General features: G+C 34.7%; 1 protein-coding gene across 2 annotated transcripts in view; it reads right to left on the bottom strand.

Moving 5' to 3' along the window:
- Positions 1 to 216: 216 nt before the first annotated feature.
- LOC145247461 (PR domain zinc finger protein 1-like) overlaps positions 217 to 27,414 on the bottom strand; it is a 137,679-nt gene continuing 110,481 nt past the window's right edge. Inside the window, exons 4-5 of one of the 2 annotated variants that reach the window (XM_080109246.1) lie at positions 18,396 to 18,687; positions 217 to 2,517 (exon numbers count right to left, since the gene is read on the bottom strand). In XM_080109246.1, coding sequence (XP_079965372.1) covers positions 740 to 2,517; positions 18,396 to 18,687 — 2,070 coding nt within the window. In that variant the 3' untranslated portion in view covers positions 217 to 739. The remainder of the gene's footprint in view (positions 2,518 to 18,395; positions 18,688 to 27,414) is intronic. The other variant, XM_080109247.1, reaches the window with a different exon arrangement.

Raw genomic sequence — 27,414 nt, 5'->3', positions numbered from 1 at the left:
GTAAGTTAATATGCGTGATCGCCGTTATTTTTATAATTTAGATCAAGCGGTATTACAACAAAAACATAATATGTGTCTTTATTATAATTTGCAGGAATCCTATATAAAAAAAATCTCTGACTTTAGCTTCATAACTTGGCGCGCGTGCGCGCGCGTACACACACACACACACACACACACACACACACACACACACACACACACACAAACAAAACATGTATGAGATGCATTTATTAAAATATGATTATAATAGACCAAGCGCTATTTGTTTTAAATCGACGCATTTAAACTTCGGAATCAGAATGTAACATCGCTAGATCACCGAAGTTAAGCAGAGTTGAGCCTGGTCAATATCAGATGGGTGACTGTTTGGGAATACCAGGCGCTGTATGTAGGAGGACGTCGACAGCTCCCTGCAATAACTGCAAAAAGCCTAACATCGTCATCTCCCTTGACGGGGGACCGCTTGTGAATTTGATATTCCGACGAAACTTCCACCTTTGGAGGAAGCCGGTTCAACCCGTCTAGGGTGATTGTCGCTTCGATATCGGGGTGAAGGTGGGGATAACAGATGCGGCGAAATGATTGTTTTACAACGCGCCATTTTTAGTGTTTCAGAATTCACCGATACCTTTTGTAAAAAAAAAAAATCAAAAACAAAAAAAAAAACAACAACAAAAAAAAAAAACGGGTCGGTATGCCGCCGCGCTCGGTATTAGCATTCACGTGTTTCAGACAGTCAATCAGTTGCGTTTGTTTGTATAGCGGCGTTTTCGTCGGACGCGGGGGGCGAAAGACTCTTGAATATTTCGTTTGGAGGAGATTCTCGATCTTTACAGCCTAAAGGAGGCGAACTTGCTTTTTCGTTGTCGTCCTCGTGGTCATCTTGTTTTTCGTTGAGTTGATCGGAAAAGTCCAATAAATCCGTTCCCTGCTCATCGAACTCGATTGTCTTGTCGGTCAACCCGCTACCTTCGGCCAATACTGCCATCACATCAAAACCGGAATCGGTGATCTTTTCCAGGTCGATGTTGACTCCGTCGGGAGAGATGCACGTACCGGTTTTCCAGTGAGTCTTTAAACCACTTGGACTGATGTATTTGCGACAGCAGTTTGGACATTCGTACGGTCTTTCATTGGTGTGGAGACGCTTGTGGAGTTTCAGATGTACAAACTGCGTGAATTTGGAGGGGCAAAGCTTACACTGGAATGGTTTTTCGCCGCTGTGTAACCGCATGTGAGTCTTAAGATTGCTGGTGCTGCTGAAGCGTTTACCGCAAGACTGACATTCGTGGGGCTTCTCTCCTGTGTGTACCAGATGATGCTTCTGGAGATGGGCAAGTTGGGTGAAGCCCTTCCGGCACGTTTGGCAAATAAACGGACGCTCACCCGTATGCGTGCGAAGATGGACCTTAAGGTTGGACAACTGACCGAACGTTTTGTAGCAGATGTTGCATTCGTAGTGCATCTTACCGTCCTTCTTTTTCAGCGGATACGGCAAGGAACGATAACCACGCAAGCTGTTAGAACCGTGGCCCGTGGTTCCGCTCAGATTTGTCGGTTCGATTTTCGATTTGCTGAGGTTTAACACTTGCTCGGCTTGGACAGCGGTGTGTTGGATTCGGTGATGCTCTCGCGGCCGGAAACCAAGATGGCTATTATTATTAGCAGAGTTTGAGAACGCGGAACCCGACCCGTGAGACGATAGCGAAGTCGGCTGAAAAGTCGGAGGAAAAAACTGCCACTGGAAACCCGAGTATTGGTAAAGGTTCGGTAAGGGATACATAGGAGGCAAAGAAGGGGTCGGAAAATATAGGGAGTTGTGATCTGTGATTGATTTCAGGGGTAGTTTTGAGTGGGCCATTTCTGGCTGGAACGTGTTCCAGAATGCGGAGACCGGAGCCGAGACCATGAAGTTCGGTGCTTTGTAAGGTGTGACGAGGAGAGGTAAGGAATTTTCAGGTTTACACCCTTCATTTATCTCGGACTTGATAAAGCCTCTCGAGGCCGGGTAATTGTTTATACCACTTTTGTTTTCAAACATGTATTTTAGATCTTTACTTCTAAAAGTGAATGTCAAGTTGTTGTTCCGTATGGCTTGGCTGTTGGCGATAGCCGTGTCCATCTTATTAGACGGAGGCTCAGTGTTGAGGAAATGCTTTTCGGATTTAGACAGGTTGTGAATCATTTGGGATTTGTCGGAGTTTGTGACCGGAGAGAGGCCGTTTGTCAGTTCGGAGAGACAGTGCAGATTGGGCGAGGCGTGTAACGGTTTCTCTTTGGAATAGTGATGGACTGAGCCGAAACGGAAGGCCGACGCCCGTGAGAGAATATTGTATTCCTTCGGTGTCCTACAATCGATGAGATTGTCGTCAGTGTCTTTGCGTTGTACACTGCCGGGCACCGGTTGCAAAGGTTCTTTCATCGAGGTCTTCTTCTCGTTTGAGAAAAGCCGCGACAGTTTCATCGCAGACGTACTTAAAGGGCGAAAAGATGTTTTAATGTCCGTGGAATCACCTGAAAAAAAAAAAAAAAAAAAAAAATGAACGTGAGCCGAGTGAAGCATAGAAAGAAAAATACGAATATTTATAAACTGTTTTTTTTACAAGTTTCTTTATGGCGTGTAAAATAGAAAAAGAGAAACGATGTGTGTCACATTTTTGTCGGTGCTAAAATTATATTTCCTTAACATGTATCAGAAAGAACAGTTGGAAATAAGTTATACACCATCCATAATGACTAGGGTTGTGACATCAGCATATTCTTTTCATTGTTTTGACTCTTGAGTATATATCCGTTAATATCTTATATGTTTTTTATATAGACGGATGTGGTTCCTGGTTTATTAAGTGTGTCAAACTGGGTCGGATATATACTTGAGAATCAAAAGAATGAAAAGAATATTCTACTGTTACAGCCCTATGTTACATGATAAGGGATGTCCCCTTTTCATGTAAGTATAAAAATGGAGAATTTAGTTTAAAATGAAAATGAAATAGCATAGGCGGAATTCGAACCTCGTAATCTAGGTGTAGAAATAGATTACGTGTGAGAATTTAAAAATGTGAAACAAACATTTGTTTAGAATATAGATAAATATTTCAAGGAAAGAATGTTAACTATCAAGTTTGTTATGAAATTTTAAATTGAAAGAATGCAGCTTACAAGATAATGTTTTTAACATATTGGAAAAATAAGTTACTGAGAAATAGGAAAAGTTTTGGACACGTATGTCCAGAACACGTCATGACGTCACGGAAAAATAGAAAGTTCTAGGAATAGAGAAAAAACTTTAGAGTTAGAAAACAGTCAGTGAAGAAACTCGGAGGGAGTCAGACGTATAGGAGCGAGACGTCACTTCAAGAAAAAAATGTGAAACTTTGAATTCTTGATGATGGAATCACGGCCGTGTGAAGAATAAACCATCAAGTGTTTTTTGTAAAGCTCGTCTTGTGTTTATGATTCTTATACAAAGGTAAAGTCCAATTGTATTATATATTTGTATTATATGTCTTTACATACACGTCTCAACATCATCATGTCCGAATTGTCTGAACACTATCCCTTTCACTCAAAGAGCTTTCTTCTTCTTCCATTCAACGCAATCAAGGAATGAACTTTTAATATATAAGAATCTCTTATAACATGAACAATATCTTTCAACAAGCCTCTCTAAGTCTCTTACAACAAAAATCTCTCTCTGTGAGTCTTTCAACATCCCTCTTAATAAATCTCTCTCAAGACAAACTCTCACTAAGACTCGTATCTTTACTAATAAGAACTCACGTAACATACGCACAAGTGGTAAATTCGTCTAATAATAATAATAACTATATCACCTAATCTTAATTATGCAATTCTTACAGTCACGTGCCTAAAAAAGGAGCTATTAAAACCTGGCATAATGATGTGAGACAATAAGAAAACAAGCAACCTTAGTAGAAGCTAGTGCCCCATAAAACTTATGCACGACATAAAACTTATGCACGGCATAAAACTTATGCACGACATAAAACTAAACCGGAATCCTAGGACAATCTCCACCATCCCAGTAATTATAGAAGCAACCGAACTTATGAAAGCGAGTTTCAAAATCTACCTGGCAAATATACCGGATGAATCAAGTGCAAGAGAGATACAACCAATTGCAATTGAAACGGTTATTATCTTGAGAAAATCTCTTGGTTGAAATTCACGGTGGTAGTGAGTATAAGCTCCCTCTCTCTAAAAAAAAAAAAAAAAAAATATGCCCTCATGGTGTATGGCTCAAATAGCCTCGGACAACCAACTCCAGCTGCTGGTCTACCTGTGTGGTTTAGCTACTACACCCGGCGAAACTGTTTATACTAAGGATAAAGTTGGTCCACTGGCGCCTTAAAACCAGTCACTTCGTGCAGGTGGGGCTCGTCAACTGTGGATGATAGCTCACCTAAAATGGCGCAAATCTGATTCCAAACCTCCGCTGCCTTACGGGGTTACCCCATCAGGAGAAAGGCTAAGGAAGTAAGCTCCAATAGAAATCCGGAGACAGAGTCCCTAAGGCGCTCTTACTTTATATTGTAATTACTGGCAACTCATGCGGCGCAGTTAGAGCTAAGCTATATTGACTCTGTCTTTCTCTTGGATTATGTGAGAGATGAGGAACTGCTACACGGGCAACAGCTATCCTCTCCTATCACCATATGCCTAAGCTCTGTAGCTCTACTGCTATATCATCGTCTCCTGAAATGGACGGTTGCCAACAACAACAACAACAACAACGGTTAGAATTAAGGTTAGTATTAGAAACACGCAGAGAGAAATAGAGAAACGTTTTGCCCTTTTTTAATGCAAACATTACATCTGTCTGGCATCCGATAGGATGCTCCATCCCCCGCTAGAACAAAATAATAAAAAAAAAATTATATTTATAAATCGTTCTTTTTTCATGTTATGGCGTATAAAACTTAAATGTACAAAAAAGAAACGTTACGTGTGACTTTTCTTTCGGTATCTGACGAATATAGGTCAAAATTGACCAGGTGAAAATCGGACCGGAAAAAATAGCACCGGAAAAAAAAATGGAAGACATGGATAAACATGAAAAAATGCACAAAGAATAAAAACAGATGACAATCGAATAATAAGTTTATCAAAACGGAAAATATTGAAATCTATATATCTATAAAAGTGAAAGTGTCTGTGTGTGTGTCTGTGTGTGTCTGTGTACATTTCCCTACGCAATAACTCCGTTAACAGACTCGAATTTCCCTACGCAATAACTTTGTCTACAGACTCGAATTTTGATATACAGGGTACTGAGATTTGGGAAAATCTTTGTGATTGGTTTTCGGCCAGAAATTTGGCTATTAAGAGGTCAAAGTTCAACGATTTGACTTTTGAGAACTTTACCAAACTCCTCCGACAATTTTGGGTCTAAACACTTGAAATTTTAGATATAGGTTCCTAAAGAACTTGATTAAGCCCAAAACAATAAATGTTAAGGAGTCATAATAGGGGTCAAAGTTAAAAAAATAAACCGCTTTTTTTTTTCTTTTTTTTTTTGCTCAACATACACCTCCAAACACCCGGGCAACGCCGGACTGAAATACTAGTATAAAATAAAAATCAATCAAGCTAATTTAATTTCTTATGCTTTAATAAAAACGTTAATTTTTTTTGAAGCCCTAAAAACCGGCATTTAATTCAATGATATAATCGCTGACGGCCAATGCCTTTCAAATAAAAATGCAGAACATTTTACATTTAAAAGTAGATCAATTCCCGATCAAAGAGAGGAACAGAGAAACGTTTTGCCTTTTTAAATGCTAACAATACATCTGAGAGTGACGGTGGCTAAGTGGTTAACGGCACGAACTATAAACCTGAGTGTACCAAGTTCGAACCCAATTCGTTCCATGTAAACACTTTCGGCAAATCCACACTTGACCTTGCGTCAAACCTTCTGGAAAGAAGATAAATGAAAAAAAAACATTTAAAGATGAAATAGTTTAGAAGAACTCTCCGACTAATGTGATAAATTAATTTCGTAAATCGCCTCCCTATTCATGCGCAGTGCGCACACACGCCCATGATCTGATTTTAAAGTTAGGATTACATTTGAAGATAATAGGATTTTGGTCTGTTGTAGAATAGCCTCACCAGAAATTGAAACAATTTTTGAAAATAACCCCGCCAGTTAGGCGCAGTGTGTTCACGCGACCTTGACTCATTTTGTGAGTCCTGTCTAGAATTTAGTTTAAAGTTAAGTCAGGGTTAAGATTATGTTTAAGGTAAGGTTAGAGTTTACACTAGGGTTAGGGTTAGGTTATGGTTAACATTGAGATTAGAATTAAGAATTAATTAGAGTTAAGGTTAATATTAAATTTAAAGTTAGGTTAGAGCTAAAAATTGGGTTAGAGTTAGGTTATGGTTACAATTAGAATTAGAGTTGTACCGTCGCAAATAGAAAAAAAAAACAAAAAAACAAAAATAAATAAATCCAACTCGGCTTTTTTTTTTCTGTTTTAACAAAAGGCATTTTTTTTTACCGTTACTTTTCAAACAATGTCTGCTTCTTGCTTGAAAAAATTACTGTTAATTTCGTCTACCATGAGATTTACAAAACCCCGCCGTCTCGACACCAGCTTAAAAGTCTCTTACATTTTGTACAACGATAACATTATATTTGAATTTACAAAGAATTTTTATAATAAATATCATAATACAAATCACACAGGCACAGATATGAGCCAATATTGGAAAATGAACAGTATAAAGTCCCGTGAAATATGGAAATAAACGAGCAAAGTCATCCAAGCAAGAAGACTGGATATGATAATAGTCAACTAGAAGAAGAAAAATAGCAAATAGTGGATTTCCCTGTGTTTCCCTAACAGAATAGATATGCACCACTTTTATGTCATACTGCAAAGTTATTCATAAAACCAATATATAATGATGCTAAGCCTTATGTTTGAAATCCTTATTCCATTTTTGGCCAAAATCCATTAAAATTAAGGTGTCTTGAGAAGGAATAGATATTCAGGGAATCTTGCTTAATTTGTGCCTCATGACTATGGAATTAATTTAATACAAATTTGATATACTTGCATTTTAAAATGATAGGTTTTGTTTATATGACCCCCCCACCCCCCAAAAAAGTTTTTAAATTAAATCCCACTCCTTGACCGTTGGGGTTATTAGAAGCCAGAAAGTCTTCTACTCTAATAGTTTCTTCACTCGGGTTGTTAGACTTTGGAATTCCTTCCCTGCTTCCTGCTAATCTGATTGTACTAACTTGCAGAGGTTTAAATGTAATGTGCTTAACTCCCCACATTGCCCCTTCTTAGACACGATCCCAAGTGGCAATATGTTTTGTTTGGTATGAAAAATGTAAAAAAATAAAAAATAAAAAAAACTTAAAAACAAAAAAAAAAAAACCCTGAAGTTTAGCGACTATTTATTAACTGATGCATAATTCCTCATTTTAAAGTTTTAGAAAAATGGAAAGTATCTAAATTTTCACGAAAAACTTTCATCCTATTTAACCCAATTTGCATACAATTAAATTGAATTAAATATAGTCTACACCAAGATTCCTCGCGTCTAATAGCTGCGTTGCCCAGTGGATAATTAGTTTAGGAGTGAATCCTTTACATAGAAACATTCAAATGTATAACTGTATAGATATAGAGATATATGCCTGCCTGTGTTTTATTAGCGTAGGGAAAATAATATAGAAGAACACGACTATGGGATCTTGGAGTCTGATAAAATCAGAATGAGACCAAAGAAAGTCGACCGACGCATAACAGATACGTTGACGTTATTCCAGTCGACTTTCGTTGGACTGTAATTCTCGTCGAAGACGAATGCCGCAGGAGATCAAAATGGTTTTGGATTTAGTTTGTCAGGAAAAACTGTTGGAAACCATTGCAAGAGTATCCCCAAAGAACTGAAGACAGAAAAGATAGCTAATCTCGAATCTGTTTCCCAAAGTTCACCTTCGAGGGATCAGTACTTCTACCATAGCCGTTCCGAAAGAGAGGGATATTCTTGGCGCATGCGTATATGACTCTTTGTGTGTTTGTTTGTGTGCGCGCATAGATATGCGCAGATGTCATATATATATATATATATATATATATATATATATATATATATATATATATAAATATATATATATATATAAATATATATATATATATATATATATATTTATATATATATACGCACACACACATACACACACGCATATATATATATATATATATATATATATATATATATATATATATATATATATATATATATATATATATATGCGCGCAGCAGCGAAAATCTGTTTCGAGCGTTCACTGATGTCAGTTAAAACGTAGAAATGATATTAAATCTTCTTCGGTAAGGTCAAATCACATGGGAAATGACCTGCTCTGTAGTCCAAAAGAAAACAAACAAACAACCAAAAAAACAAACAAACAAAAAAAAACAAAAACAAACAAACAAAAAAGAACCCCCCCCCTCCCAAGAATCTAAATAAATACAAAGACCGGATTAGACAGTAGAAGAGCCAGGGGAATTGTCACCGGCTAAGTGCTGCTGTTTGACTCCGACTTTCGACAGCCGCGTGGTCAGAAGAGTTGCAAGAAACGGTACAAGCGGAAAGAAAGATGACAGGAAATATCTCGACGCGAAACGAAAATAAGACGGAACGGACAGGCCCGTTCAGTTTAACATATCCGGCAAATCTCATACCGGATTTTTATTCTCTCTTTTCTCGCGGATTTTACCAGAGCACTGGGGGATGTGGAATCTGTAGGACCGCATCATGTCTTCTGCAGCAGAGATCTCCTTTCGAACTATCATTACATGAAAGTCTTCGTTCGGAACACGACGCGAGTTATGACGTTTGACTAACACACACACACACACACACACACACACACACACACACACACACACACACACACACACACACACACACACACACACACACACACACACACGCGTGCGCGCGCACACATACACAACCCCCCCAAACAATCCTTGATTTTATAAGAATAAAACTGCCATAAGATACTATAAATTTTTTTAAATAGTTTTCGAGAAATGAAAATATTATGACCGCCATTTTATTAAAATGGCCCCTCCCCAGAAAACCTATTTATATAATAGCTTGTTAAAAATGGCGAAAAGTTATAGGGCGTCGGGCTAGAATGATTGTTTATGTACTTATTTCTGCTCATTTTTTTGATTAAATACTAATTCCTATTAATTGTGCATAGCATGGATACCATAATACATAGTTCACTTCACCTCATCATAACAAAGATTCATACAAAATTTCAGCCAAATCGTCTCAGTAGTGTTTAATATATAAAAGTGGATATACAATCCTTTTCATAGGAATTCCAATTGAGATATGCTACTTAAAATAAATAAATAATAAATTTATATATTTTATTTTATTTATGTTTTTCAAACATAATGTTTTATCTACTGAGCTGCCAGGGTTTTATTTGTTCAATTGTATGAGTGGGTATAATATTTGGAAAAACGCTATATATGAGATCGTCGATATTTTATGCAACAATCATACATGATCACGTGTTTCGCGGTTCGTCAGCGGAACTGAAGTTAGCGATATATATATATATATATATATATATATATATATATATATATATATATATATATAAAATTATTACTACAATAATTTATTTAATTTCCTACAGATGGTAGTTTCTCATCCATTCGGAAATTATCAGTAGAGTGTGTCATGATTACCGTCGGGCGGGAGACTTGAACCGTGGCCTTCGTTATAAAGATGGCCGGCCAGCTGAAAAAATGACGTCATCGCCGAGGTCCCAACAAGCAAGATATGTGGAACTCTTAGACTGTCAATAATGAACAGTAATTTTTACAGACAGCGTTACAAAACTTCAAAATTTGATTAAAATAAAGAAATAAAGAAAGAACACGATGGTTTATACTGAAACTCATCTAATATTAATAATAAAAAAATAATAAAAAAAACACAAGTTATTTGTTTAAGTATATTATAAGCAATTGAATATTTCATTGTATTATAGATTTTAAAGATTAGAATGCGTTCTTTAATTACTTATAAATTACATTTTAAAAAAGTGAAGGAACACGATTTGATTTGAAATAAACTTGAAGTTTATTTAATATAATTAAATGAAAATTATGCATGTAAGATTATGAATATTTGAAGCAGAACACAAGCAAAACATTTGATATGAGTTAAGACAATAAACAAATATGAAAATTAAACTTTTTTTTTTAATCAAAATGAACAATATTTTTAAAATCAAAATGAACAATATTTTTTAAATCAAAATGAATATTTTTTAATCAAAATGAATATTTTTTAATCGAAATGAATATTTTTTAATCAAAATGAACCACAATATTTTTTCAAAATCAAAAACAATATTTTTAATAAATTCATGAAATATTGCACAGTAAAAAAATAATTAACCTAAAGAAAAAATCATGTTTCTTATTTAAGATTATTTCACCACATAACAAAAATAACATGCAAAATCATTTTTTTATATCCATATTTTCAGTTTGTTAAAATATGTGGGTTTGTATTACTGTACACATAGATTCGAAGAAGTTGTCAAAAACAAATAAATAACAAATAAATGTTATCAAAGGCAAGATAAGTTACTTTTCTACCAAAATGGATATATTTTTCGTGTTTTTATTCAATGTAACATGTTTATTCAGCTCGAAAAACAGTGTTTACCGATGTATTCGAAAATTCCAGATGGCGTCTAATTCTCTCTTTAACACGGTAAGTTTGGGAAAAGGTGTTATAAATACAAAACCGGATAAAATACTGTTAAAAACTCGCTCAATATATGTTACCGTGACATAGGTTGACATATATTCGGCGGGTTTTTAATAGTATGTTGTATAGTTTTTTATTTATAACACCTTATCCCAAACTTACCGTGTTAAAGAGAAAATCAGACGCCATCTGGAATTTTTGAATACATCGGTAAACACTGTATGTTTTTCGAGCTGAATAAACATGTTACATTGAATAAAAACACGAAAAATATTTGGTAGAAAAGTAACTTATCTTGCCTTTGATAACATTTATTTGTTATATATTTGTTTTTGACAACTTTTTCGAATCTATGTGTACAGTAATACAAACCCAATTACATTAATGAAATGAATTGTAAGACCACGAGTGAACGCGCGTTTTTTTTTTTAGTTTAGTTTCATATATATATATATATATATATATATATATATATATATATATATATATATATATATATAAGTATTTTTAAATTTTATCTTTCAAGCTTTAAAAAAAAGTTTAAAAATTTTATCAGCCGGCATAATTTATTTTTAAATATTGAAAAATTTCAGGAAAATTAATTTTTGCTAGATTTTTACAACATGTGTGTCAACAGCTTAAAAAATCGTGTTTTAAAGAGTCGATGTTGTCTCGCATTTTCATTAGTTTTGTATGCTGTAAAAAATTTTTTTTTAATATTAGCAATTTATTTGAAGCTTCTTCTTTTGAATAGTAAAACATTTAGGATGATAATATTGAATTAAATTATAGTTACATCGTGTTAAATACAGGGGGGGCACGTTAAAACTTACTTTGCTGAATGGAGATGGTGTAAAATCTTTTTTTTTTTTACTGCATTATAACTTCAAGTTCAACTATATATATATATATATATATATATATATATATATATATATAGTTGAACGTCAAAAAACGACATTATATATATATATATATATATATATATATATATATATATATATATATATATATATATATATAAACGACATTTTTTTGCACCAACCTAATATTTCCAAAAATATACGCTTGTTTTCTTCTCTTTCAAATTTTCTTATATTTGTTCCGGTTTAGTAGTGTCACCAAACATAGTCATTTCCAGAGAAGGTCGGAGATAATTTCACTCTTACGCAAGCATCTATTCTCACAGCTCCTAATATCACCGGGGAGTGTCGTTTATAGGATTATGTTTTTGTGCAAAATATCTCTTGTTTCATTTTTTACGCTATTATCTTTCTCTGTAGTCTACGATTCATTTTCCAAGTTAATAATGAATGCTAACTGAAGTACATTTCCATTGTTCAGGCCGTTTTGACTGTTTGCCCCATGTACTTTTTTGGCCCCCCCCCGACAAAAGGAGGGCGGGCATGTAAATTTACCCTTGTCCGTTCGTCCGTTCGTCCGTTCGTCTGTCCGCACTTTTCTTAATAACTACGCTTTGGAATTTTTTGAACTTTTGCACAAATATTAAACATGATATGAGTAAAAAAAGCAACAGAACGAATTTTCCGGGAAAACTCCGCCCACCCCCTAGGAGTGCCTTTCAGGTTAAAGTGGCTAAAATTGACACTTTTGTGCTTATTAAAAAATATTAATGACTTGGATTTTTATAAAACTTTCTGAAAAGTTGTAACTAACTGATTTCGATATAATTTTGTTTGTCTATACTTCGCGATAACTCTTGGGTGTGGCCCAGGAGCTCTTTTAGGGCTAATAAAAACACTCCATTTTTGGGACTATTTTATCATATTTGTCCCAAATTTTCTGTGTATGTCTATTTAGCAGTTTTGCATGGTGCTGAACTCAAATTTAATTAATGAAATAATTAATGAAATGAATTGTAAGACCACGAGTGAACGCGCGTTTTTTTTTTAGTTTAGTTTCATATATATATATATATATATATATATATATATATATATATATATATATATATATATATATATATATATAAGTATTTTTAAATTTTATCTTTCAAGCTTTAAAAAAAAGTTTAAAAATTTTATCAGCCGGCATAATTTATTTTTAAATATTGAAAAATTTCAGGAAAATTAATTTTTGCTAGATTTTTACATGTGTGTCAACAGCTTAAAAAATCGTGTTTTAAAGAGTCGATGTTGTCTCGCATTTTCATTAGTTTTGTATGCTGTAAAAAATTTTTTTTTAATATTAGCAATTTATTTGAAGCTTCTTCTTTTGAATAGTAAAACATTTAGGATGATAATATTGAATTAAATTATAGTTACATCGTGTTAAATACAGGGGGGGGCACGTTAAAACTTACTTTGCTGAATGGAGATGGTGTAAAATCTTTTTTTTTTTTACTGCATTATAATTCTTTATTTTTCGGAAATGAAAATACTGTCACTTTTTGGTCCTTTACGATAATTTCCTCAGCAATTTGGAACGATACACCGTGAAGGCATTTTAATAAAAAAAAGAAATATTACACTGACTTCAAGACGTTACCGGTGACTACCGGTGTCACCGGTATGGACTATCCGTGATGACGTCAGCAGATTAAATTATTTTTGCCCACCGGCCATCTTGTCTTTTAAGATGGTCTTGCTTGAACCCAGCCACGAAGCCGTCTGAGTCCGGTGTGGGCTGCAGGAGTTGTACACAAACAACAAACACACACACAAACACGCACACACACAAACACACACACACGCAAGCACACACACACGTATAAACAAACACATACATAAACAAACACATACACAAACACACACATACACAAACACGCACACACACACGCACACACACAAACATACACAAACACACACACAAACACAAACACAAACACAAACAAACACACAAAACACATACAAACACATGCATGCAAACACACGCATACACAAACACACACATACACAAACACGCACACACATACACACACACACACTCGCACACACACACACACGCGAACGCTACTACTTTATATGGATAGATTAGTGAAACAATTTTCAATTTTGACGGAGATAGTACACTCGTTACAATCTAAATGTACGCATTAAACGTGAGAGCCTTTTGTAAAAATGAATTATCTATATAATGAAATAAAACCAATTTTCCCTTATTTTAATGACCATAATAGCATTCAAACTGAAACCGTTTAAACGCTAATCTGTATTTTCTGTATTATTTTTATTCACCCGTCACCAGGCACATTGAGATGCCACGAAAAAGACCTACAGGGGTACCCTAAGTGGGGAGTTATACTGGAAAATATTTATTCACATTACATTTATAGTCCTAAATGTTAATACAATCGCCGAACGGGAAGAAAATTCCAGAGCAGTTTCAGGAAAGAAGAGAAAACCTCCGGTGCCTGAGGACTTTTCCAATGAAGGGATGAAGTTTTGCAGATTATCGGGTTGCTCCGGGGTATTTACGTCGAGGGCGCACCAATTAAGCAATTCATCGGAACGCATTCCATTGTAATACTTGTAAAACAAACATAGTGATGCAATACTGCGGCGATGCGTCCAGGGCTGGGGCTTGACTAACAGTGTGAGACCTATTAGATTAGATACTTTTTAATTGGGAGAAACAATCGGTTAAAAATATAAATGCCCGTATTGGTCCGTTAACAGTAATAGTCTTTGGTAATAATTAATTATCTATATAATAAAATGAAGTCCATTTTCCCCTATTTTTATGGTCATTATAGCTTTTAAATCGAAATCGTTATAGGCTAATTTGTTCCGGCAGTATCGATAAATATTAGGTTGGTGCAAAACTAATGTCGTTTTTTGACGTTCAACTATATATATATATATATATATATATATATATATATATATATATATATATATATATATATATATAGTTGAACGTCAAAAAACGACATTATATATATATATATATATATATATATATATATATATATATATATATATATATAAACGACATTTTTTTGCACCAACCTAATATTTCCAAAAATATACGCTTGTTTTCTTCTCTTTCAAATTTTCTTATATTTGTTCCGGTTTAGTAGTGTCACCAAACATAGTCATTTCCAGAGAAGGTCGGAGATAATTTCACTCTTACGCAAGCATCTATTCTCACAGCTCCTAATATCACCGGGGAGTGTCGTTTATAGGATTATGTTTTTGTGCAAAATATCTCTTGTTTCATTTTTTACGCTATTATCTTTCTCTGTAGTCTACGATTCATTTTCCAAGTTAATAATGAATGCTAACTGAAGTACATTTCCATTGTTCAGGCCGTTTTGACTGTTTGCCCCATGTACTTTTTTGGCCCCCCCCCCCCGACAAAAGGAGGGCGGGCATGTAAATTTACCCTTGTCCGTTCGTCCGTTCGTCCGTTCGTCTGTCCGCACTTTTCTTAATAACTACGCTTTGGAATTTTTTGAAATTTTGCACAAATATTAAACATGATATGAGTAAAAAAAGCAACAGAACGAATTTTCCGGGAAAACTCCGCCCACCCCCTAGGAGTGCCTTTCAGGTTAAAGTGGCTAAAATTGACACTTTTGTGCTTATTAAAAAATATTAATGACTTGGATTTTTATAAAACTTTCTGAAAAGTTGTAACTAACTGATTTCGATATAATTTTGTTTGTCTATACTTCGCGATAACTCTTGGGTGTGGCCCAGGGGCTCTTTTAGGGCTAATAAAAACACTCCATTTTTGGGACTATTTTATCATATTTGTCCCAAATTTTCTGTGTATGTCTATTTAGCAGTTTTGCATGGTGCTGAACTCAAATTTAAATATGTTAAAGCCTCGGGGACTTTGGGGGCTAAATGGGGAGGGGGGCAAATGATGGACTTAGTCATTTTATTCTTTTTTTTGAATGGTGCAAAACTCAAATTTACATATGTTAAGGCCTAAAACTGCACCGTTTGTTCATTTTCACTGGGATTTGACGTCCCCTGGGGTCTTTTGGGGCTAAATGGGGGGGGGGGAGTATTTTTTATGCCTCGTTCACTGTGCACTCATAGGGGATCATGCATGCCTCATTTGTTATGTATAGTATTCACAGTATTTATGTGGTTTTAGCTCAACATTAGAAAAATTATAATCGTGCAAAAACTTTATTATCCTTACTTGTTTAGTTAAAGATGATGATTGATTATTCGTAATATTTGGATTTTTTGAACGACTGTTCTAATTTTGAGTGTTATTTTCAGAACATTTTGGTCGATGTAACCTCCAACCTTCTCCCGGTCTATCTTTTTAAACTTTGAAATCTGCGCAGAATTTCGAATGGAGCCTTTATTTAAACCACGTGTATTAAAAGAATATCAAATCAAATGTTAAAAACACGGAACCTTATTTCCAGTAAACTCTTTTTTTTTTACATGGAGGATCATCACTCATCAAGGCCCGGAAGCCACTCGGGGATAAGGGTTATTGAGTGTACAGTAATCAATGGGATAATATCGTAGTAATAGTTGGTATCGGAGATTTCATAAAGTGCCTTACTTAAGGGGGCGATTAATCAGGAATTTATTTATGTTAGACTTGAAGACATCCAAGTTATAGTCATGTGGGAAACAGGCAGACGGAAGAGAATTCCACAGGCGTGCACTTCTCAGAAAAAAAGCTATGTTCATGGAATCTGTTTTGATTTAGGCACAGATAAAGAGTGGGAGAAATTACTGACAGTGGTTTTAGCTAGACGGGTGTTTATCGTGAAATATTGGCGAGGGGGCACCAGAGATTGGAGCTCAGACGAGCACTTGTCATTGAAATAACGATAAAACAAAGACAGGCTCACAACGTCTCTTCTGTGGGAGAGAGGGTGCAGGGAAGAGAAAAGGGCATCCCCACTAAGCCACGAAGGGTATTTTGTATTTTGTCAAGGTAGGATAGGCTGTTTTTATAAGCTCCAGCCCATATGTGGCAGCAGTACTCCATCTTTGGACGTACTTGGCTTTTATAAAGATAGAGAATTGCATCAGTAGTGAGATATGGAGCGGTAGAAGGATTCACCCATTTTCCCAGCGGCCCGGGCAACAGACTTGATATACGTGTTCCATTTCAGATCAGGAGTAAAGGTCAAACCCAGAAGCTTATCAAAACATGAAGCCTCCCCAAGGCGAGAGCCATCCATTTCAATTGATGCCAGATGGGGAACAGAGCGTTGATGATGTAAAGATAGGAGCTTGGTTTTAGATGCATTAAAAGTAACCAGCCACCTCTTCCCTCACTGTACCACGCGCTCAAGATCAGAGGAGAGAAAATCAGAGAGAGCTTTGTCATTTACTGCATTTGATGTGTTGCCATAGATGGTCGTGTCATCAGCATAGATGTCAACGAATGCTTTAAGTATATGCTTTGGGAGATCATTGATGTAGATCAGGAAGAGAGTTGGCCCAGAATGGAACCCTGGTGGACCTCGGTATTAATACTGTGACTCTGATTGCTGCCCATCAACCACCACTCTTATGAGCCTATCAGAGAGAAATGATTTAATTATTGAGAAAACATAAGTAGGCCCTCATGCCATACCTTATTGAAGGCCTTTGATATGTCAAGAGCAATTGCCCTAGAAAGGAAGCCTTTGTCGAGAGATTCACTAATCATCTGGGATATAACTGTTAGCACATCAGCTGTAGATCTAGCAGAACGAAAACCATATTGCATGTCACTAAGGAGGTTATCTCTGCTGAGGTGACTGACTACTTCTTTATTTAATATACCAACTATTACTACAATATTATCCCATTGATTACTGTACACTCAATAACCCTTATCCCCGAGTGGCTTCCTGGCCTTGATAAGTGGCGATTCCCCATGTAAAACAAAAGAGTAGTTAACATATTTTAGTAACTTACTCATGACACATAGGAGACTTATTGGTTTGTACTGAGAGGGAGATGACTTATCACCTGAGTTCTTAAATACAGGACATACTGACAAGGTTTTCCAGGGTGTTGGAAAGCACTTCTCCTTAAGGCAACGCTTAAACAGTTTTGTAAGTATGGGGGCAAGTTCTGGTCGAAGCTTTTTCAACACTATAATTGGAATGCTGTCTGGGCCAGTTGCTTTACTGGAATCAAGGTTCTTGATTAGTTTGGCAACCTCACACACAGATATTTGTATGTTGGATAGTGTGTTGTCTGTTGTAGGAAACTTTCAACTATCAATGTCTTCTTAATTTCCCACCGCATTTTTTCAAATTATAATAAGCATGTTACGAAAAAAACTTGAACTATTTATTGTTAGACAGTACGATTGAAATTCTTTTGAACCTAATAGGAAGAAATTACAGGTTTAATCTTATTATAGTGTGTCCACCCTACGGATAATAATGAACTCTTCCACTAATTATAAAGACTAAGGTACTATCTCACTCGGCGTTAGCGTAGGACATGCTCGAGTTGTGTACTTGTGGCAGTGGGACTGACGTATACCCACACTCTTTATTTGTTGTATTTCCCTTTTCTATTAATTACCGAGTCGTGTCTTTTTTCCAACCCTTACGAGACCACAACAAATATTAGAGATGCCCTCTCCGTCCGACAGTAGGGTCTTTTGTAAAAATAAATAATCTATATAATGAAATAAAATGTACCGTTTGTCGCGGTGGCTTTAGTATTTTGTACAGGTGGAGCAATGGATGTCGGTGTCGTTTTGATTGTGTACATGCTTCGGTGGATTCTCTCGCCGTAGTCCTCGGAGAACCAGACGAGGAGCTCCGTGTTCGGGGGAACCGTCTTTATTGTGTAGAAGTAAATGTCCTCTCCGATTTGGCACGCAATCAAATTCTGTTGTTGGCTGCTGAAGGCGAAGTTCACGTAACGCATCCAGTTGCTGTGTGATTCCCGGCTGACATCGACGCATTGATGGACGCCATGTTTATTCACCTGTTTCAATAACAAACGAGAAAGAATTACGACAATTAGACAAAAATGCTGGATATAACATCCGAAAAATCGAACAAATAAAAAAAGACTTATTAAGCATTTCGTGTTATTTAATAACTTTTGTCTTAATGAATGTATGTCGCTTAAATGCACACACACACACACACACACACACACACACACACACACACACACACACACACACACACTATATATATATATATATATATATATATATATAAATATATATCTGTATATATATATATCTGTATATATATCTGTATATATATATCTGTATATATATATATATATCTGTATATATCTGTATATATATATATATATATATCTGTATATATATATATCTGTATATATATATATATATATATATATCTGTATATATCTGTATATATATATCTGTATATATATATATCTGTATATATATATATCTGTATATATATATATATCTGTAGATATATATATATATATATATCTGTACATATATATATCTGTATATATATATCTGTATATATATATATATCTGTATATATATATATATATACATATCTGTATATATACATATCTGTATATATATATATCTGTATATATACATATCTATATCTATATATATATATATATATCTGTGTATATATATATATATATCTGTATATATATATATATATATATATATATATATATATATATATATATATGAAATAAAATGGAGGTGGAAGGACCTAACTACTCAATGTTTCGCCCGATTTATGCGGGCTTCTTCAAGAGGGATGGTCAATGACCATGACCATCCCTCTTGAGGCATAAATCTATATATATGTATCTGTCGGTGTGCTTGTGTACATTTCCCTACGCAATAACTCTGTCAATTTTAATTATAGACTCGAAATTTGATATACAGGGTACCGAGATTTGGGAAAATCTTTGTAATCCGTTTTTGGCCAGAAATTTCGCTGTTAAGGGGTCAAAGTTCAACGATTTGACGGTTGAGAACTCTACCAAACTCCTCCATCAATTTTGCCTCTAAATACTTGAAATTTAGATATAGGTTACTTTGACATGGATCTAACTTAATAACTTGATTTGAGCCCAAAACAATAAATGTTAAGGGGGCATAACAGGGGTCAAGGTTAAAAAATTGATCACTCTTTTTTTTTTATTTATTTATTTTGCTCAACATACACCTCCAAACACCTTGGCGACGCCGGGCTGAAATTTTAGTATGTATATAAAAGTGAAATTGTGTGTGTATTTGTGTGTGTGTGTGTACATTTCCCTATCATGCTACTCTGTCAATTTTCTGTCTACTTACACAAGATTTGACGCAAGGAGTATTGAGATTTGAGAAAATCTTTTTAACTGGTTTTCGGCCAGAAAGTTGGCTATCAAGGGGTCAAAGTTCAACGATTTGACCCTTGAAAACCAAATTGCTCCGAAAATTTTGGGTCTAAACAGTTGAAATTTTAGATGTAGATTTCTTATATATATATATATATATATATATATATATATATATATATATATATATATATATATATATATAGCCATCCACATACATTACTGTTTCGCAGCTCATCAGTGCGGCTGGACAAGTAACTACCTTAAGCCAGAATCGAAACTCGACCGTCCAAACAACAGTCAGAGCTTCTAACCGCTGAGCTATGCGGCTGCGGCTATGTGGGCAGGAAATTAACAATGTTTTAACATTGTCCAAAGTACCTAAGCTCAATTTGTTTACACAAAGAGCATCGCTTCATACGCTAATGGTAATTTGAATATCACTTCCCAAATGCTCAACCTAAGATAAGGAGCATTATATATATATATATATATATATATATATATATATATATATATATATATATATATATATATATATATATATAATGGGACGATTCCAATATTTTCCCGATTCCGATACAATTACCGAATCCGTTTTCGATTCTTTATAAATCTTTAAATATTTAACTACAAAGTTGTTTTTTCCCGATCATCGTAGAAACACATGTTAAATGTGCATACATATATTTTAATATATATATATATATAGTGCCACGAACAAGTATTGAATACATTACGTTTTTCTTCATAACTTTAATTAAGGTTCAAGATTTTACCTAAAATTTGGTCAGTATATTTCTATTACTATTCTAACAAATATTTGGAGTAGTAATTACAAAATTAAAGTTTTGAAAGTTTATATTAAAGGAAAAATATAAATCAACTAACGCAAAAGTATTGGATACATTGATTTAATATGTGGTTGCATAGCATTTATTGCGTTCAACAGCTTCCGATCTCTTTCTATAGTTGCACACATGTTTTTTGCAAAGATATGCAGTTTGCGCCATTCTTCTTTGCAGAACTGTTCTAGTTGTTGCATATTTTGTGGAGTCCTCTTGTGAATATTGATCTTCAATATTTTCTAGAAATTTTCAATTGGGTTGAGGTCTGGAGACTGACTGGGCCAAATAAGATCGTCAATTCCCTTATTTCTAAGCCATTCCTTGGTTAGTTTGGCAGTATGCTTGGGATCATTGTCCTGCTGAAACACGAAATTGCTATTATGTCCCAACAAATCAGCAGAAATCATTTAATTTCTTTGGCCAACCACATCTTGGAAGATTTGCAACAGCTTCACCAGGGATTTTAAACTTTCTAATAGCGTTTCCAACTGTACTAAGTGGTAGATTAAGTTCCCTTGATATTATTCGATACCCTTTTCCTTCTTTGTGCTTATCAATGATTTTTTTTGACGAATGTCTATTGACAACTCTTTAATTTTAGGCATTTTAATAAATGAACTGGTGGACTTTGAAGGAGTGAGCCCAAACTAGAAGAATTTCATAAAATTATTTTAATATAAACCTCTCTGATTGGCCAGTGATAACTCGTTTGTATTACTGCAACACGCTAAGCAAAAGTCATTTAAATTTATTTCAGAAAAATAATTTTTTTAAACTGTATCGAATACTTTTGCGTTTGTCAATTCATATTTTTCCTTAAATATAAACTTTCTAAACTTTGATTTTGCAATTACTACTCCAGGTTTCCAGACTTTTTTTTGTATGAGCATTTTTACTGATAGTAAACACATGAAAATCTAGTCCCCTTCGAAATAATCCCCTCCGGCTGCAAGGCACTTGTTGTACAGTTCCCACAACTTCTAGAAGACACCATGGAAGTCCTCTTGTGTGAGCGTGTCAATGACCCTCGTCACGACCTCTTTCATCTCAATTATTCCATAACAACAGCACCTAAGGTTTTCCTTGAGCTTAAGGAATAACCAAAAGTCACAGGGAGCAAGGTCTGAACTATGGGGAGGGTGACGAACTGTCTTGATTCCCATATCAACATCTTTCTTACTGATCTCTGAACACCCTTGGGACAAACTTCGCGCAAATCTTCCGCATCTTCAGTTCCCTGTGAATAATTATGTGCAGTTCCCACACTGACATCAAACTGTGCTCTTATTGTCTCCATAGACACACAACGGTCCTTATCCATGAAATTCTTTATTTGGCCAATCAACTCTGGTGTTCTGACTTCCTTACTCCTCCCACACCTCTCACCATCCCTAACAGACTTCCTGCCTTCCTTGAATCTCTTATGCCACTCCAAAAACCGATGTTCGAGTCATACAAGCTGGTCGAAACGCAGTCTGGAGGATTCCATACTCTTTTGTGGCATATTTTCCAAGTTCAAAACAGAATTTTATTGCAAAATGTTTTTCTAAATTGTCCTCACGCCTAGACTGCATTTTTGAAATTCATTAAGTGTGAATATCAGACTTTAGTAGGGTGTATTCGAATTTCTGCTGTCGCTGTTTATTTGAACCTTAAACCATAAAAATTGGTCAGTCATCTCATAAGATTTATAGCAATAACATACTGAATTTTCAAGAGTCTACGATAATTTTTAATTCTTGTACAAAAAAGTCTGGAAACTTATTGAAGGGACCTCGTTCATACAGTATATAGTTTCCGTTCTGAGAGATCAACAGCTGATGTGCAGACGGAAATGTCACACAGGATCAGTGACAATGGTTTCGTTTCCAGAGCAATAGCTTTTGACATATCTAAGGCACTTGATAGGGTATCGCACAGAGGTCTACTTCACAAGAGTTCCATCTATGGAATAGCTGGAAATGTCCTCAACCATAAATCCTTTCTCTCTGAAAGGTCTATCCAAGTAGTCGCTGATGAACAATCCAAAGCTCACAGCTGGCGTGCCTCATGGATCCATTCTGGGTCTCAGCTGTCTTCCTGATTTTCATTAACGACCCTCCAAATCACATTTTTCGTTCATTCGTCGATATTCATGCAGACGATACTACCATCTATGGCAACACTTCAAAGTCAGACAGAAATCTTTTTGATTTTCACTCCTCCGACCTGGAGCGCGTGGTACAATGGGGGAAATGGCTAGTTACGTTTAATGCATCAAAAAAATTAACACTCAATCTTTTCACCACCAACGCTCATGTGTTCACTTTTACCCAGTTGAAATAAACGGCTCTCATCCTGATAGAGCTTCCTGTTTTGGCAATTTTCTGAGACGGGCCGTTACCTCTGACCTAAAATGGAAGACCTACACCAGACCCGTTGCCAAAAATACATCATCGAAAAAATGGTTGGATCATTCTACCGCTCTAGAACGTATATAAGTCTTAAGAAGGAATACTGCTCCCACATCTGGGGTGGAGCTCCTAAGAACACTATTTCTTTCCTTGACAGAGTACAGAACCATCTACGAATCTTTTCACGTTTCTACTCCTTCTTTCTCACAGAAGAGACGTTGCAAGTCTATCTCTCTTCTATCAATATTTTCATGGCAGGTGATTGACTTAGCATATATATATATATATATATATATATATATATATATATATATATATATATATATATATATATATATATAATAAATTCCACAGCCAAACAACGTCGCAGCCCACAAGAGCCATGACAGTCAAAGAACCGGAAGTCTTCCGGTTCTTTGACTGTCATGGCTCTTGTGGGCTGCGACGTTGTTTGGCTGTGGAATTTATTATATACAATCTCTCACATTCTGAAAATCACACATATATATATATATATATCCACATACAGTACTGTTTCGCAGCTCATCAGTGCAGCTAGACAGACAACTGCTTCAAGCCAGGATCGAAACCCGACCGCCCAAATAATGACAGTCAAGATTTCTCACAATTACAATATATATATATATATATATATATATATATATATATATATATATATATATATATATATATATATATATATATATTGAGTGGATGCATTTGGACGATGTCAAAACATTGTTAATTCATAACCCAAACAGCAGCAGCCGTATAGCGTAATGGGGAGAAGCCTTGACTGTCATTTGGGCGGTCGGGTTTCGATTCTGGCTTGAGGTAGTTGTCTGTCTAGCTGCACTGATGAGTTGCGAAACAGTACTGTATGTGTATATATATATATATATATATATATATATATATATATATATATATATATATATATATATATATATATATATATATATATATATATATATATATAAACACACGTGTGGGCGTGGCTCAATGGCAAACGAATGGGAGTGGAGAGTTTTATGTTTTGGTTTCAATTCTAGCTGATGGCACCTAAGTCATATATTGTTTTGTAGGTTTGATCTTTCATTCTTACATACTTGTAAAAAATCACCGGAAAAATGATTGGATCATTCCACCGCTCCAGAAGGTATATCACTTTCGACGTAAACCTCTAACTCTACAAGAGCCAAATATGTCTTAAGAAGGAGAACTATTGCTACATCTGGGGTGGAGCTCCTAAGACAACCCTTTCCTGGCTTGACAGGTACAAACCCGTCTCCGAAATCTAGTGAATGATGACCTTTTCACTTGCCTACTTCCTTTTCCTCACAAAAAAACCTTGCCAGGCAAGTTCTGTAATATCGTTAGTTTTATGGTAGGCACTCGACTGAGCTCCAATCTATGGTAGCTCCTCGTAAAACGTTCGCAACAAATCCTCCCATAACTGCAACAATCGCCAGCAACTTCACTCACTCTCAGTTTGTGTCTAAAGCTAAAAGAAAATTCCATGAGCAGAGTTTCTTTCCTAGAACTGTATGTCTGTTGAACACACTACCGTGCATCTGCTTCCCGACTCACTATAACATGGTCGTCTTCAAATCTAATTTGAATAAATTCCTATTGAGTTGTCCATTTACATAATTTAACGCTACCTTAGGTTCCACCATTACTGATCATGCTGCCTCGCATCAACCTAACACTTAGCCCTTATCCTTGAGTGTCTCCGCGTCTTAGTAAGTTAATGACTTTTCAAGTAAAAAAAAAATTAATTCAACATATTTATAATAATATTCTAAAGTGATTGCTTATATTTATCAGCGTATACGACACTCGATTCAATATTTATCAGCGTATATAACACTGGAACATTTATAAGCGGATAAAAATAATATAACAATTGGGGTCATGAATTTATAAACCTACTAGCAGGGAGATCGATGTTGCCTGTGATCGAATAATGATCAACGAATGCTTAAAACTCCAATATTTTTATTTTCATCGAAATCGGTGAAATCGATATTTAAAAAAATGATCAAATCGATTAAGTGCCTGCTCTAATTGAGGATCTACCGCGGTGCACTAGGAAGAAGCTTAACATACCTCCCCATTTTTGTCTGCATTGCACTTTAGAGGATCTACTGTAAAAACACACACACACACACACATTATATATATATATATATATATATATATATATATATATATGAGCAATATATATATATGAGCAATATATATATATATATATATATATATATATATATATATATATATATATATATGAGAGCAAATAGTTATATATCTTATTTTTCTTTTATTAATATTATTGGAATCTTTTCTTTATTCCTTGTACACATTTTTGTGAATTATTCCATGGAGTTTGGATTATTATAGACCATCTTCTTACAAATATGGGATTTCCTGTGATTTTACTTGTACAAATGGAAATTCTTTTAACTTTCTTGAAGATTTACATTTGGATTTTACCATCACTGAATTTTTTATTTTCCACCAGACTATCCATTCATATGTAATCACCTTTTTCTTTACTATATTCCCTCTGCTTCACTTTTTTTGTTTCAAGTAAGATCTTTGACTTACTTGTTGTTTCATCAAATACTTCTGCATGCAAAATCCGATCCCGCATTTTGCTAATTCCTACCCTCTGATGAGAAGCAAAGTATTTCTTCGAAACTCCGCGGAATAAGGACTATCCATTTATCTAGTGTTTCCTTTTCAGATTAAATATGTTTTTAACTCATTCCAAAGTGTTTTTTAACATATTTTATTAACTATTTGCTCATATTATAAGCTCTATTTCCTATTTGGTTTTATCGAGCTTTTACATCTGGCTGAGATAATTTTATAAATATTAATTTTTTAATATTTATAATTTACTTTAATTTTACCATCTTGGATCATTTTGGTAAATTCAATTGTAATTTTCAGTTTATATATATATATATATATATATATATATATATATATATATATATATATATATATATATATATATATATATATATACCACTCAGATTTCTTATTATGGGGCGATTTCCCATTGATTATATTGTACTCTTTATATAGTAATATTTTCGAAAGTTAAACAAATAACTTTGGTGTCATCAGCTAGAATCGAAATCAAAATACTTAGCGCTCCAACCTTAGTCGGTACTGCTTGAAGTATTGACAGATGGATAAGAAGACGATAAAAATAAGTTATTTTAAAGTATAAATATATATTTGCGTATGCGGTAAAGCAGTAGGTTGCTCCTACCCAGGTCATTTTCTTTTGACCTCTTACTGGCTATTTTTATCGACTAGAAACCAAATCGAATTCGTCCCATGGGTCTACATCTCCTATATATCAAGTTTCACGTCTGTAAACAAACAAAAAAAAATGAGAGAGGAGTTTGGAAGAGACACACAGATAAGGTAACGCACGCACACACACACACACACACACACACACACACACACACACACACACATATATATATATGTATATATATATGCACTGGCTACTGTGTTTTTAGCCCAAATGCTACGAAATTCTGCAGAGTACAGAAAATATGCATAGATAGAATTTAGCATAATTGATAAATGAGACCAATTGTCCACTAAGAATTCATAAGAATGAAAAGATAATTAATGAAAGTTTGTTTTTCAAAAGAATATGCAAATTAGTTAACATTTATGAAGTCGGTCTACAGAGTTTATATATATATATACACACACATATATATATACATATATATATATATATATACATATACATGCATATATATACATATACATGCATATATATATATGTATATATGTATATATATGTATATATATATATGTATATATGTATGTATATATATATGTGTATATATATATGCATATATATATATATATATATATATATATATATATATATTCATCTGTTATCCCCTTTTTAAAAGATGAAATCGCTCGATCGTCAAAGACAAGATTCAAGCAAGGGCGCAAAGTTCACAGTTTTAAAATTATATAGATGATTGATTGGTCCAGCCATAAATACTGACTGGTCAATCCATCTGAGACAGACGTCGAAAGTTACGTCACCAGCTAAACGTTAGCAATACCAGCTTCGACTATGAACT

The sequence above is a fragment of the Euprymna scolopes genome, chromosome 25, assembly GCF_053919585.1.
Source record: "Euprymna scolopes isolate OS-2025 chromosome 25, ASM5391958v1, whole genome shotgun sequence".
NCBI classification, from domain to species: domain Eukaryota; kingdom Metazoa; phylum Mollusca; class Cephalopoda; order Sepiida; family Sepiolidae; genus Euprymna; species Euprymna scolopes.
The sequence above is the reverse complement of the archived record's forward strand: the minus strand, read 5'-3'. Positions and strand labels throughout refer to the sequence as shown.